Here is a 13,025-nt window from a genome sequence, read left to right as displayed (position 1 = left end):
TGTTTTTGAAAATGTATGGTTTTAATAAGTAATAAGACAGTTTGGGGTGTGAGTGTGTTTAGTTTACATTGTAGAACAAAAATGTCAAAGTATCGTTAAGTTATGTTTCCACAGTCTTTATTTGACTCAAAAATTTAAAAAAAAAACCCCATTATAAAACCCCATAGGAAAATCTTGAGGGAACCAGGGGTGAATTAGTCTTCTTGGCTTTGACGTCATAACTGCACCATTGTTTCAAAGCAGCTTCACATTAATAAACAGGAAAATATTAGTGATAATGTTGCGAAATTTGTCAATTATGAATTATTCAATTTAATCTGTAAAGTAGAAGAAAACAATAGAGTTAATACTCAGCTCAGGTCAGTTCAGACAACTGTGTCAACATTACTGTCATTATCCAGCTCAAAACATGTTCAAAACATCCATTTTCAAAATGTTTTTTCTTGGTGATATGAATGTTTAGGAATCCGATCATAATTCAAACATTATGGAAATGTTACTTTTGAATGTTCTCTGAACATTCTAAAACAAATATTTGATTATTTCGTTCAATGAATGATGTAGGCCTATGGATAATGTTTATGTGTTAACATTTTGAGAACAATATTAAAGACCACATTACTTTGAATGAACACTCTATTAACATTACTGGAAGAACATTTGCTCAACTTTGAGAGAAACTTGCCACAACGTTAGCTAAAGTTTTGAGAACGTTCCCTGTTGGCTGGGTCAATTCAGTTCAAATTTGGTTCTCATCCAATAGTGTCGGTGCAGTTAAATCAATAATATTGCTTAATATTATCTGTCTTTTAATCCCCAACGGAGCAAGCCAAAGTGGCTATGAACTAATGATTATTCTTAAGAATTCATAAAACCACACTTTCAGCTTTGTGAGGTCAGCAGTGCACCAAGCAAATGACTTAGATCTTTCTAAACATTTATGTATTTCTGTTATGCATTCTCGATCGGTAACAGTTTTTATTCCGTTTCAGATGACTGCCTGGTGGACGTGGATGGGAGGATGGCAGGAAGAGGAGGACATGTAGAAAGAGTTGAAGGAGAAGAGTCTCAACTGAGGCTGCAGTTAAAGAGAAAACTTCAGCGCAACAGAACCAGCTTCACAACTGAGCAGATCGAGGCCTTGGAGAAAGGTAAGAAAATAGACAATAAAAGCTTTAAATGAAAAAACTTTCGACAGAACGAAAGCTGTCACTTAGAGGATACCTTTTAAAAGGTTCTCTGTACCAATTAGGGACTAATATACACACTTTTGGTACCAATATGTACCTTTGAGGCACTAATGTGCACTCTTTAGGTACAAAGGTGTAACTTTTGGGGTCACTGTGACATCCTTTGTACCTTTTTTTTCTGAGAATGTGACATCTATTTTATAGAAAGATTTAAGTACACTCAACTACTAAACTTTATCTTACAGAGTTTGAGAGAACACATTATCCGGATGTTTTCGGACGAGAACGACTTGCAAACAAAATCGACCTTCCAGAGGCACGGATACAAGTAAGTCACTGTCCTGGAATAGAATACAATGCTCGAATAGATTATTTCATTTATATTCTTTCTCTGGATCTTGATTGACAGGTGTGGTTTTCCAATCGAAGAGCCAAATGGAGGCGAGAGGAGAAGCTGCGAAACCAGAGGCGGCCTGGAGGCGGGACGTCCTGTGCTCAAACACACGCTCCACTGAACACATCCTTTAATCCAGCTGTCTATCATCATCCGCATGGCAACAGCGCACGTGAGAACGGACATTTACATTGGAAAATTTGCATACTGTACTTGTCGCTTAGAATATGACCCCCCCCCCCCCTCTCATGTTCTTTGTGTGACTGAATGTTTCAAATAAACGAACATAATCTGAGGGAAAAGCATATTCTTAAATCAATGTTTAAAAATAATTTTGACCTATGGCTGGATATGAATTTAACTCAAATTACATCAATTCATACTTTTCATACTTAAATAAACTAAATTGTACTAAACTTTACCTAACTGAATTGTTATTTATTTACTTTTAGAATTTTTGAATTGTGACTTTGAAGAAATTAAAATTGAAGATTGTTTATTTGTGTAACAATTTTAGTTACTTACATAATTCCCATACTTCCCTTTGTGTTTTTCATAATTCTGGTGCTTTAATGATATTTTAAAATAGTATACCAATTTTATGAAATAATGATTATTCTTAAGAATTTATATGTACTCATTTCGTGTTGAGGTAAGCTGTACTGCACTACGGGGGTTTTTCTATTCTTCTTTTATGTGTGTGAGACTAAATTTATGTTTCTGATTAACTTAAAAACATTTCGAGGAAAGCGTGTGCTTAAACATTTGAAATTGTACCTGGATTTACATTTATTTACAAGACTAAAACTTATAATGGTTTTTTTTATTTTTCAAAATGGTAATGACTTTGAAGAAGCTAATATTTATCTACATAAATCCTGTATTCCATTTGCATTCTTTCATGGTTTTGATATTTTAATAATGGTAAGGGTAAGCTGTATATACTGTACAAAGTTTTTCTCTCATCTTCTTTGTTTGTGTGTTATTAGCATCCATGATCGGTCAGAGTGACGCAGCTCTCTCCAGTTATAACTCTCTCTCAGTCTATACTGGGCTCCAGGTGAGACTGCTCATTTCATGAGATTCATATTTAGCAAACCATTGCAATGCCAGTTTATACTGCATATGTACTTGTGTACTGTTTTGCATTATTGCCATCTCGTGGTGACAATGGAACTGCTATCAGTGAGCACTAAAAAAATCTGTGTACTCACACCAGAATAAGCTGACTTACTGAATATGCACTGCCTGCTATTTTCTAAAAATAAGCAAAATTTTAGGCTTTATTCAATGATTAAGGTTTCAGCATTGTCACATGACATCGAGTTATTTTTTATATAATCATTGTTATTTTACATTTTACTTTCAATATTGCATTCAATGTATTAGCTTTTATCAATCGGATCAAATAATGAGTATAGAAAAAGATTAACCTGTTAACTGTCACCCCCGTTTTTCACCATAGATCTGAACTTAAATGATTGTAATGCATAAATTATTTGGAAAACAGACCTAGATTTTTTTAGAAAAACACTCACTGGATTATTGCAGAAGGGAAAGAAATTTAAAATAATTTGGACTCTAAAATTGCAAGAAAAACGTGAAAGCTACATGTCTAACCAAGTTGTATTTCGAATTTGAAGTTGATATCAAAAGAAACTGAGCCTGCTAAAAGGTTTTAAAGTTGCCTACTGTTTCCATAACACAATGGCCAATTTTGAGTGAAATTTGAGATTTCGAATGATACCACATGTATGGTTATTATTAAAATATGTGACAGGGAAGAAAGGCAATAAAAAAAGCATGCCAAGAGTCCCTCCACTACTGGGACGCTGACAGTTAACAGGATAGTTAATCTCACTGGAAATGTATTGGAAGGTCGAGTTGAGTGCATTTCATTGTGGAACATGCAGTTCTTATTTTTCTATGTTTTGGTAAATTTAGCTGTATAGTAAAATATTATAGTATCAGTATGTATACTGTGCAGAGTATATACTGCAAAAACAGTATGAGCACTATGCTTCTGTTCTTCAATGCATTTGAACACAATGAATGGTTTATTTGACACACACTCTGTCTGTGTGTTGTTGTTGTCTCCCTCTACTGGTGTTTTGTGTGCAGTCTGCTCCTTCTCCATCTTCCTCCTCGTACTCCTGCATGCTGTCTCCGTCCCCGTCATACTCCTCTTCTCATCTGACAGCTCCGTCTTCAACCAGCACCAGCACAGGTCAGTCTGAGAGCTGCTCCAAGACCAATTTACATGTATTTGCATTGTTTATTTACTTATTATAAATATACTTATTACTTATTTGTACATTTTATTTACTTATTTATGTCCTTATTATTTACTCACTTATTATTATTTATTTATTTATTTATTTTTACTTTACCATGGTGTGTCTGAATAGTCGATTCTGATTGGTTGGAAGGATACATCAGTGTAATCACGTTCTACTGTATATTAAAGCTGCAGTAGGGAGTTTTGAGAAAATGTTGACTTTGCCTGAAAATTTGAAGAAGCACAACTTACAGGTCCAACCCCCTTGCTCTCTGCTACGCTACAGCCCTCCCTCCACAGCTCCTCCATCCACAGCTCCTCCCCCACAGCTCCTCCCTCCACAGCTCCTCCCCCACAGCTCCTCCCTCCACAGCTCCTCCCTCCACAGCTCCTCCCTCACAGCTCCTCCCCCACAGCTCCTCCCTCCACAGCTCCTCCCTCCACAGCTCCTCCCTCACAGCTCCTCCCTCCACAGCTCCTCCCTCCACAGCTCCTCCCTCCACAGCTCCACCCCATAGCTCCTCCCCCACAGCTCCTCCCTCCACAGCTCCTCCCTCCACAGCTCCTCCCTCACAGCTCCTCCCCCACAGCTCCTCCCCCACAGCTCCTCCCTCCACAGCTCCTCCCTCACAGCTCCTCCCTCCACAGCTCCTCCCCCACAGCTCCTCCCTCCACAGCTCCTCGCTCCACAGCTCCTCCCTCACAGCTCCTCCCCCACAGCTCCTCCCCCACAGCTCCTCCCTCCACAGCTCCTCCCTCACAGCTCCTCCCCCACAGCTCCTCCCCCACAGCTCCTCCCTCCACAGCTCCTCCCTCCACAGCTCCTCCCTCACTGCTCCTCCCTCCACAGCTCCTCCCTCCACAGCTCCTCCCTCCACAGCTCCACCCCCACAGCTCCTCCCTCCACAGCTCCTCCCCCACAGCTCCTCCCTCCACAGCTCCTCCCCCACAGCTCCTCCCTCCACAGCTCCTCCCTCCACAGCTCCTCCCTCCACAGCTCCTCCCCCACAGCTCCTCCCCCACAGCTCCTCCCTCCACAGCTCCTCCCCCACAGCTCCTCCCTCCACAGCTCCTCCCTCCACAGCTCCTCCCCCACAGCTCCTCGCTCCACAGCTCCTCCCTCCACAGCTCCTCCCCCACAGCTCCTCCCTCCACAGCTCCTCCCTCCACAGCTCCTCCCCCACAGCTCCTCCCTCCACAGCTCCTCCCTCCACAGCTCCTCCCCCACAGCTCCTCGCTCCACAGCTCCTCCCCCACAGCTCCTCCCTCCACAGCTCCTCCCCCACAGCTCCTCCCTCCACAGCTCCTCCCCCACAGCTCCTCCCTCCACAGCTCCTCCCTCCACAGCTCCTCCCCCACAGCTCCTCGCTCCACAGCTCCTCCCTCCACAGCTCCTCCCCCACAGCTCCTCCCCCACAGCTCCTCGCTCACAGCTCCTCCCTCCACAGCTCCTCCCCCACAGCGGAGCCTGCCGTGAACGCGCAGTTTAGTAAACAGGACCACCGATGACGGCGGATTATAAACAGTTATGGAACATTCACTAATATGGACGAAACATCAACAATATGCTTTACATCGACTATGGCCTTCCCATACTTTGACTACAAACTTGGTCCTCAAATCATTATGTATTTTGCAATACATGTAACTTTATAAGGTTGCATTCTTTCTATAATTATAAATAGCTACTAAGATAACGTTAAAGGATTAGTTCACTTTAAAAAAAAACTTTTGCTGATAATTTACTCACCCCCATGTCATCCAAGATGTCCATGTCTTTCTTTCTTCAGTCGAAAAGAAATTAAGTTTTTTTGATGAAAACATTCCAGGCTTTTTCTCCATATAATGGACTTCAATAGGACACAAACGTTTCGAGGACCAAATGACAGTTTCAGCGCAGCTTCAAAGGGCTTTAAACGATACCAGACGATGAATAAGGGTCTTATCTAGCGAAACGATCGGTCATTTCAAAAATAAATAAAAAACTTTAAGTTTTATAAGCACAAATGCTCGCCTTGCTCTGTTCTGTGATGCACGTTCGTGATCCTGTTTGAACTCGTTCATCCAAATGAACAAATCTTTTTTCGAGTCATTTCGTCCGTTGAATGAACGAAATTACTTGAAAAAAGATTTGTTCATTTGGATGAACGAGTTCGAACAGGAGAGTCACGAACGACGGTACGCGCTCGCGCTGTGCAAGAGAGGGGTGATCAGCGCGTACACGAGCGTGATTGACACCGCTAAGACATTCCTCCTGGCTCTGATTGGTTGTTTCTGACCGGGAGCGGTGTATTTCTGCAAATGGCAGTAGGACCACAGGGAGGAGCCAGAGGAGCTTGATTTTTTTCACAGATTATCTGTCTCATATTCTACTTTCAGTACATAATGACAGTTTTAACAAATATTTGTTTACAAAAGCTACCTACTGGAGCTTTAATCCACTCTTTTCACTGAAGCATGCTACACACTCCTACTACTCGGAGATCACGACACACACACACACACACACACACACACACACACACACACACACACACACACACACACACACACACACACACACACACACACACACACACACACACACACACACACACACACACACACACACACACACACACAAACAAACAAACATTCAGGAGTACAGAAACTTGTTATCACATATAAACTTTTATTAATAAAATAGCTTACTGAATCGCTACTTTATATTTCTCAGCAACTACGGTGTTTCATCGCTGGATTCAAAGCGGACAGAATGCTCGAACAATCCCAACTGACGAAAATAACCGCCATTTTTATCCTTCAATCAAATTTTGACCTGCAAACATCTTTTTTTTTTTACATCAATTTGAAACAGCTATAAGTTGACAATGCTGGCAAATTACCAGGTACAAGTGGGATAATCCGTGGATTCAATAAAGATTGAATAAAAAAAATGTATATATTATTTAAATAAATTATAAAATACAATATTAATGTTAATAAAATAAAATAATTTTAATTATTAAATCACCAAACAAATAAAATTAAGAGAACTGGGCCCGTATTCATAAAGAATCTTAATGCAAAGAGTAGCTCCTAGTGACAAAATTCTAAGAAAATTCTTAGAAATGTGGGCGTTTACTCTTAAAATTTAAGAAAAATCCTAGTAAAGAAAAAAGTAATTCAGAAAGCATCTTAACCCTTAAAAGAGGTCTTAAGGTCAAAATTGTTAGGAGTACGGACGAGGACTTTTAAGAGGCTTAAGAGTTTCTTTAGCAGAGGAGAAAATGGCAGAAAGAAGAAGAGGGAGAAGAAATGTGTCACAGACAATAGATGACAGTGAGTTAATAAGACACTATAGATTAGATCGTGCAGGGAACATGTTTGTGACCGATTTTATTAGAGACACAATAACATCTCCGACACAGCGCAGGAATGGTGTAGTGCCAGAAATTAAATCACTACTGTACATTAAGATATTTGGCAGCTGGGAAAATGCATCAATGCAGCAGTGATGATTTGGGTCTGTCACAACCTTCTGTAAGCAGAGTGATCACAAACAATTACAGCACTTTCAGAACCTCTTATTGTGTCGCAGTTCATTTTGTTTACACGGGAGATTCCCACCTTGCAGGCTCAAAAAAATGCATTTATGAATATAGCAGGCTTCCGCACAAGCAGGGGGAATGAACCGTAAATAATTTATTATTAACCGCTATAAGCTCCCATGTCTGCTTCTGTGCTGTGACACCCGGCCTGATTTTCCTTTAAGGATGGCCTTGTGTTCATCCACTAACTGGGCTCACAGTAAACACTGTTCCTCTGTCCAGTTGAGCTTTCTTGTCCTTCTTGTTTTTTTATTCCATGTTTGCTACATTAAAACCAACATTCAAACCACCACTTAAATAGACAGTGGAACAATTTGTATCATTCTAATCCAATCAATTACCTTATAGGAAATTAACAGTATGGTAAATAAAAAAAAGGATTTATATACACATATATAATGTGTGTGTGTGTGTGTGTGTGTGTGTGTGTGTGTGTGTGTGTGTGTGCGTGCGTGCGTGCGTGCGTGCGTGTGTATGAGAATGGTCAAATAGGAAAAATTATGCATGTAATTTCAAAGTGAAGGCTTAGAATAGACCCTACACTTAAAATCACTCTTTTTTCCTTCTTGGACAACCAACCAATCACAGTCTTTAAAAGATTGTGTCATACATAGCAACGGGGTCAGCCCCGCCTCCTCACGAAGATAAAAGTTTTTGTCTTTTCCTTACTCAGAGTTGCTCTCAGAACGGTCCCGAATCGCTCTTAAGCTAAGACTCCTACGTAAAAGATTTTAAGCTAAATTACGAGTTTTCTGAGAGGATTCTTAGAATCTTTATGAATCTGATCTTTTACTGTACTATGTTTAGCCATAGTTGTGATGTGAAAAACACAAACCAGACAAACAGGCTTAAACTAGAAAGACCAAAGTAATGGATTTTGATTGTCCACTTATTTCTATATTTTATTACATATTTATATACTTATTATTTACTTACTAATTGATATCACTGTTTTAACACATTACATTTTCCTCCATTTTCTGCTTTAGGTCTGATTTCTCCAGGTGTTTCTGTACCTGTCCAGGTACCAGGAAATGATCAAAATATGTACTGGGCCAGACTGCAGTAAGAAAAGGGGAGGAAGATTTTGCTTTAGAATATTAAATATTTATATTTACAAAAGGAAAAAAAAAAAAAAAAAAACTTTTAGAACAAATTGTTCTCAACAAAGCGATCCTCTAATGGTTGAACCTAAAAACCAAAACTCATTATTATTTTAGCCATTCTTTTTTTAGATCTAATAACAGTGTGCCATATTTGTTTCCATTCAATTTCAGGCAATCAGGAATGTATATGATTTATATGAAGATGCATTGGGCAATGACTTGTTTCACATCACTTGATGTGTTGTTTTTAGAATTGTGACTCTGAGTTCCTGTAAGCAACTTCTCTGAACTGGGAGGATAAGCCTTTTACACACTTCCGCATAATTTGACTTGTTTTAAGTCAAGTAAAGTATGATGTTTTAAGAACATGATTCTGCTTTCAATTTCTTTTATGATAATTCCTCGTTTCTCCACTGTAATCTCACTCATTATAGTCATTCTTTTGTTGTGATCATTTTCATAAACAGATTTATGATGAGCTTGTGACAATCAAGTCAGGAACTGAGACTCAATCATGTGATTTGCACTCAAGACCAATGAACAAATCAATGATTTAAAAAGCGGTCAGCAAAGCAAGGGTTAAGTATGCAACATTTTTTGCCAAAACAATCTCCAGCATAAAGCTCATCTGCAAATCCAAAGTGTTGTTGTTCAAATTCAGTAGTGTTATGATCCGTTTCTCTTGTGTTCTTTATTTCTTTATTCAAATTTATATTGTCATACAGTACATTTATGAGGAAATATGTTTAAATATTGGGAAACTGTGTGTGTGTGAAAGAGAACAGTGAGGTACAAATTAAGTCTGAGACTACTAGTAAAACCAGTTTAATTTAACACACACACACACACACAAACACACACACACACACACACACACACACACACACACACACACACACACACACACACACACACACACACACACACACACACACACACACACACACACACACACACACACACACACACACACACACACACACACACACACACTTTGCTTACAAAATAAATTTCCATGAAGAGTTGCAATGAAAAATAAACAGAACGTCTTTTGTACTTTTTGCTTTATTGTCAACAGCATCTTCTTTAAAAAAAAGTTTTTACATAAATGTTATAGTCCTAAAACATTCTGTTTATTTCTAAATCCTAAAATATAGTTTATTTTTTAGAAAAAATCCCAGGTTGTGGATGTTCACTCGCTCCAGTCAACCCATTTCATGTATATGCATTAAACCCTTTAATAAGACATTTATCTTGCAATCATGTAGCCTACTGTGATTTGTATTTGTCTGAAATGCAAAATATAGCATTATCCCAAATGAATTACCATAACTATTTTAGTAAATTTAACCAAATAATTAAATATGAAAATTAATATTTTTGTTCATATTTTTTCACTGTATATCAATGGTTTCACTTCCATAAGAGACATTTTAAGTGCAAAACAACAATCATGTGAATTTTTATGTCTAACGATGCAAGTCCTTTTTTACTTCATATCTGAGTGTTAACGCATTCAACTTCAGTCTAAAACAAAGCCACTTGATGAGTCGCTATTAGCTTTAAATAGTTAAAGTGAAGCAGAAATGAACCCAGATTGTCTGCCTCTCTCTCTCTCTCTCTCTCTCTCTCTCTCTCAAGGCATTAGCGATACCGTGTCATATGTATACCACTAATAGCACTTTCAGATGCACTCTGGCGGGGACGGGGGTGTGGGAAAATATGAAAGACAAGTACAGCTGATGGTTTGCAGGCACTTTCAACAGCAGGAAATGAGCATTCTGGAGCTCACAGATATGATCATGTATTGCATATGGTGTGTTAATAACTTTGTTACTGAGTATGACGGAGTCAACAGAGGTAGCAAGAAATTACGTTTTCCAACACAAAAAGAAAGAGGAAGACTGATGTGTGAAGTCAAAATGAAGAAACGTCTCACAAATTTAGGCCATTTTTATCCATCTGCAAAACCAAAAGCAATTTTGTGTGAATGTGAGACATGTAAACCGCAATAAGTAAATAAGTCGAAGAATAACAAAGTGCAGTAAAAGGTAGTGATGGGGACGAGACCGCCTATGCCGAGTCCGAGTCAAGACCGAGTCTTTGAAGGAACAAGTCCCAGACGAGTCCGAGTACTACATCACTAGTAAAAGGTGAAACTAGTTGTGCTATAAGTGTCCCATTAAGTTATGAAAATGTTATCTGTATGTTCTCTCAACTTTCAAAACCCAGTTTTAAATGCTTTCTTTTTTGTTTTTGTTTTAATGAACATTAAGAAAACATTCCAGTAATTTTCCAAACATTATGTAAATGTAACTTTTGAATGTTCTCTGAACATTCTGAAGACTGGAACTAGTAGTAACATTTTAAAAACGCTAGGCTATATGAATGTCCAACAACAACAAAATTATAGAAATAAAACATTCCATGAATGAGTTAAATTTTTTTAGCTAAGATTTTGAGAACATTACTAAAGGCCAGATAACCATGAACAAAGAAGAAAGTAAGAAAGTAAATTTTTTGACCAAGACTATTTTTTTGTCTAGTATCTAAACTATTGCAGATAAAATAGTTTGACTTGTATTATATTAAAATGTAGTTCCCTTTCGTTGTCACTCCGAGTTACGTCGGATGACGACGAATGGGGTTTCGCTTAGAAAGCCTATCAACTTCGAGTATTACAAAACGAGCCAATGGCAAAGAAATGCCATGGGTCTGCGGAATTTGCATGGCGTAACTCCGCCCCACCTCGTGGGTATAAAAGGAGGAAGCCGGCAGCAAGCAGATATGTTTTCGCTTCGGAGCCAAGTGTATTCTTCTCTCCACAAGCCATCTCTGAATTGTCAGCTTTACAAACGAGTACCTCGAGTGTTGGTGTGACGGCGATCTACGGCGAGAGCGTGCTTCCTGCTGATCTGTTGCAGTGGTCTGCCAGTCGGTGCGTTTCTCCCCGGGTGCTTCAACACTTGAGTTTTCTCTCACTAAAAGAGCTTACACGTGGCACGTCTTTTTAAAGATGTCTCGCCCGTGTACTTCTGGTTGCGGCAGATTGGTATCGGACTCTGATGGGCACGAGCGTTGCATAGTATGTTTGGGCATTGATCATGCTAGAGCAGCGCTCGTGGATGACTCATGTTCTCTCTGTGGGAACATGACCATCGCGTCATTACGGTCGAGACTCCGTGAACTCGCAAGAGTGAGAGTCCCCTCATCCACCCCCCGTCCTGCGGCTGGTGGCCAGGGTGATCTGAGGGTTACGGTCTGGAACAAGGCGCCGACTATGTGTCCGCGACCCCAGCCCCCCTCTTCAATGACGGTGCCCGCTAGTGAACTGCTGATTCCCGCGGGTCTACCCTCTGGTGGCCCGCGGGCTTCAGTTGAAGCTACAGAGGAAGATGCCATGTCTGTTGCAGCATCACTAGGCGGGTTTGACTCTTCTGGAAGTGAGGGCTCGTCACAGCTGCCACCTTCCGGTGTGCATACGGCTGTGCTCGAGTCTGATCCGGAGATGACGGCCATGCTTTCCCGGGCAGCCGCGAGCATCGGACTTGAGTGGAGGCCTCCACCCTGTCCTGAGCGCTCGCGGCTGGACGATTGGTTTTTGGGTAAGGCCGCCGACCCTCGTCCTCGGCAAACCCCAATACCTTTCTTCCCGGATGTGCATGATGAGATCTCGAAGTCCTGGAAGACCCCCCTGTCTTCTCGGGACCGCTCGCTGGTCTCATCCGCCTTTCCTCCCCTCGATGAGGCAGCTGCCCGTGGGTACACTGGGCTTCCCCCGGTTGAACGCTCTGTTGCCATGCAACTATGTCCGCAGAGTGCTTCTTCTCGGGGCGAGCCTAAGCACCCATCCAAAGCCTGTAGATTTTCGTCGACCCTGGTGGCGAAGTCTTACAGAGCGGCGGGACAGGCGGCTGCTTCACTGCATGCTATGGCCACTCTGCAGGTCTACCAGGCCCAGATGCTCAGAGACATGCACGAGGGTAGGACAAACCCAGGGCTCTTTGATGAGCTGCGCGCCGCGACCGACCTTGCTCTCCGGGCGACGAAGGTTACCGCGCGCTCCCTGGGTTTGGTGATGTCCACAGCTGTGGTCCAGGAGCGACATCTGTGGCTGAACCTGGCTGACATGCGGGACGCTGAGCGGACCCGTCTGCTTAACGCCCCCTTGTCCCAGGCCGGCCTCTTCGGCGGTGCAGTTGAAGACTTTGCCCAACAGTTTTCAACTGCCCAGAAACAGACCGAGGCCATCAAACACATTCTGCCCCGCCGGCCCGCTGCTGCCTCCACCTTGCCGGCCGGGCAGACGCCTCGACCTGTTTCCCGCCGAGGGCGCCCTCCTGCGGCTCCCGCCCCTCCCGCCCGGACCACGCAGCAGCCTCCACCCAGGGCCGGTCGCGGAGGAAGCCGTAAGAAGGCGCCACAGCCCTCTCCTGCCCCGCCCCCCGCTAAACGCCGGGCCAAGCG

General features: G+C 41.6%; 1 protein-coding gene across 1 annotated transcript in view; it reads left to right on the top strand.

The window, feature by feature from the left end:
• The window catches only part of mmp25b (matrix metallopeptidase 25b), a 52,371-nt gene that overhangs the window by 18,797 nt on the left and 20,549 nt on the right, over positions 1 to 13,025 (top strand). The window contains exons 3-8 of the mRNA XM_077205767.1: positions 993 to 1,151; positions 1,436 to 1,518; positions 1,600 to 1,756; positions 2,574 to 2,644; positions 3,706 to 3,811; positions 8,442 to 8,517. Of these exons, the coding sequence (XP_077061882.1) occupies positions 993 to 1,151; positions 1,436 to 1,518; positions 1,600 to 1,756; positions 2,574 to 2,644; positions 3,706 to 3,811; positions 8,442 to 8,517 (652 nt within the window). The remainder of the gene's footprint in view (positions 1 to 992; positions 1,152 to 1,435; positions 1,519 to 1,599; positions 1,757 to 2,573; positions 2,645 to 3,705; positions 3,812 to 8,441; positions 8,518 to 13,025) is intronic.

This window comes from Siphateles boraxobius, unplaced genomic scaffold (assembly GCF_051911475.1).
Source record: "Siphateles boraxobius isolate OS27281-9 unplaced genomic scaffold, OSU_SipBor_1 55, whole genome shotgun sequence".
Classification (NCBI taxonomy): Eukaryota; Metazoa; Chordata; class Actinopteri; order Cypriniformes; family Leuciscidae; genus Siphateles; species Siphateles boraxobius.
This window is presented reverse-complemented; position numbering and strand designations above follow the sequence as displayed.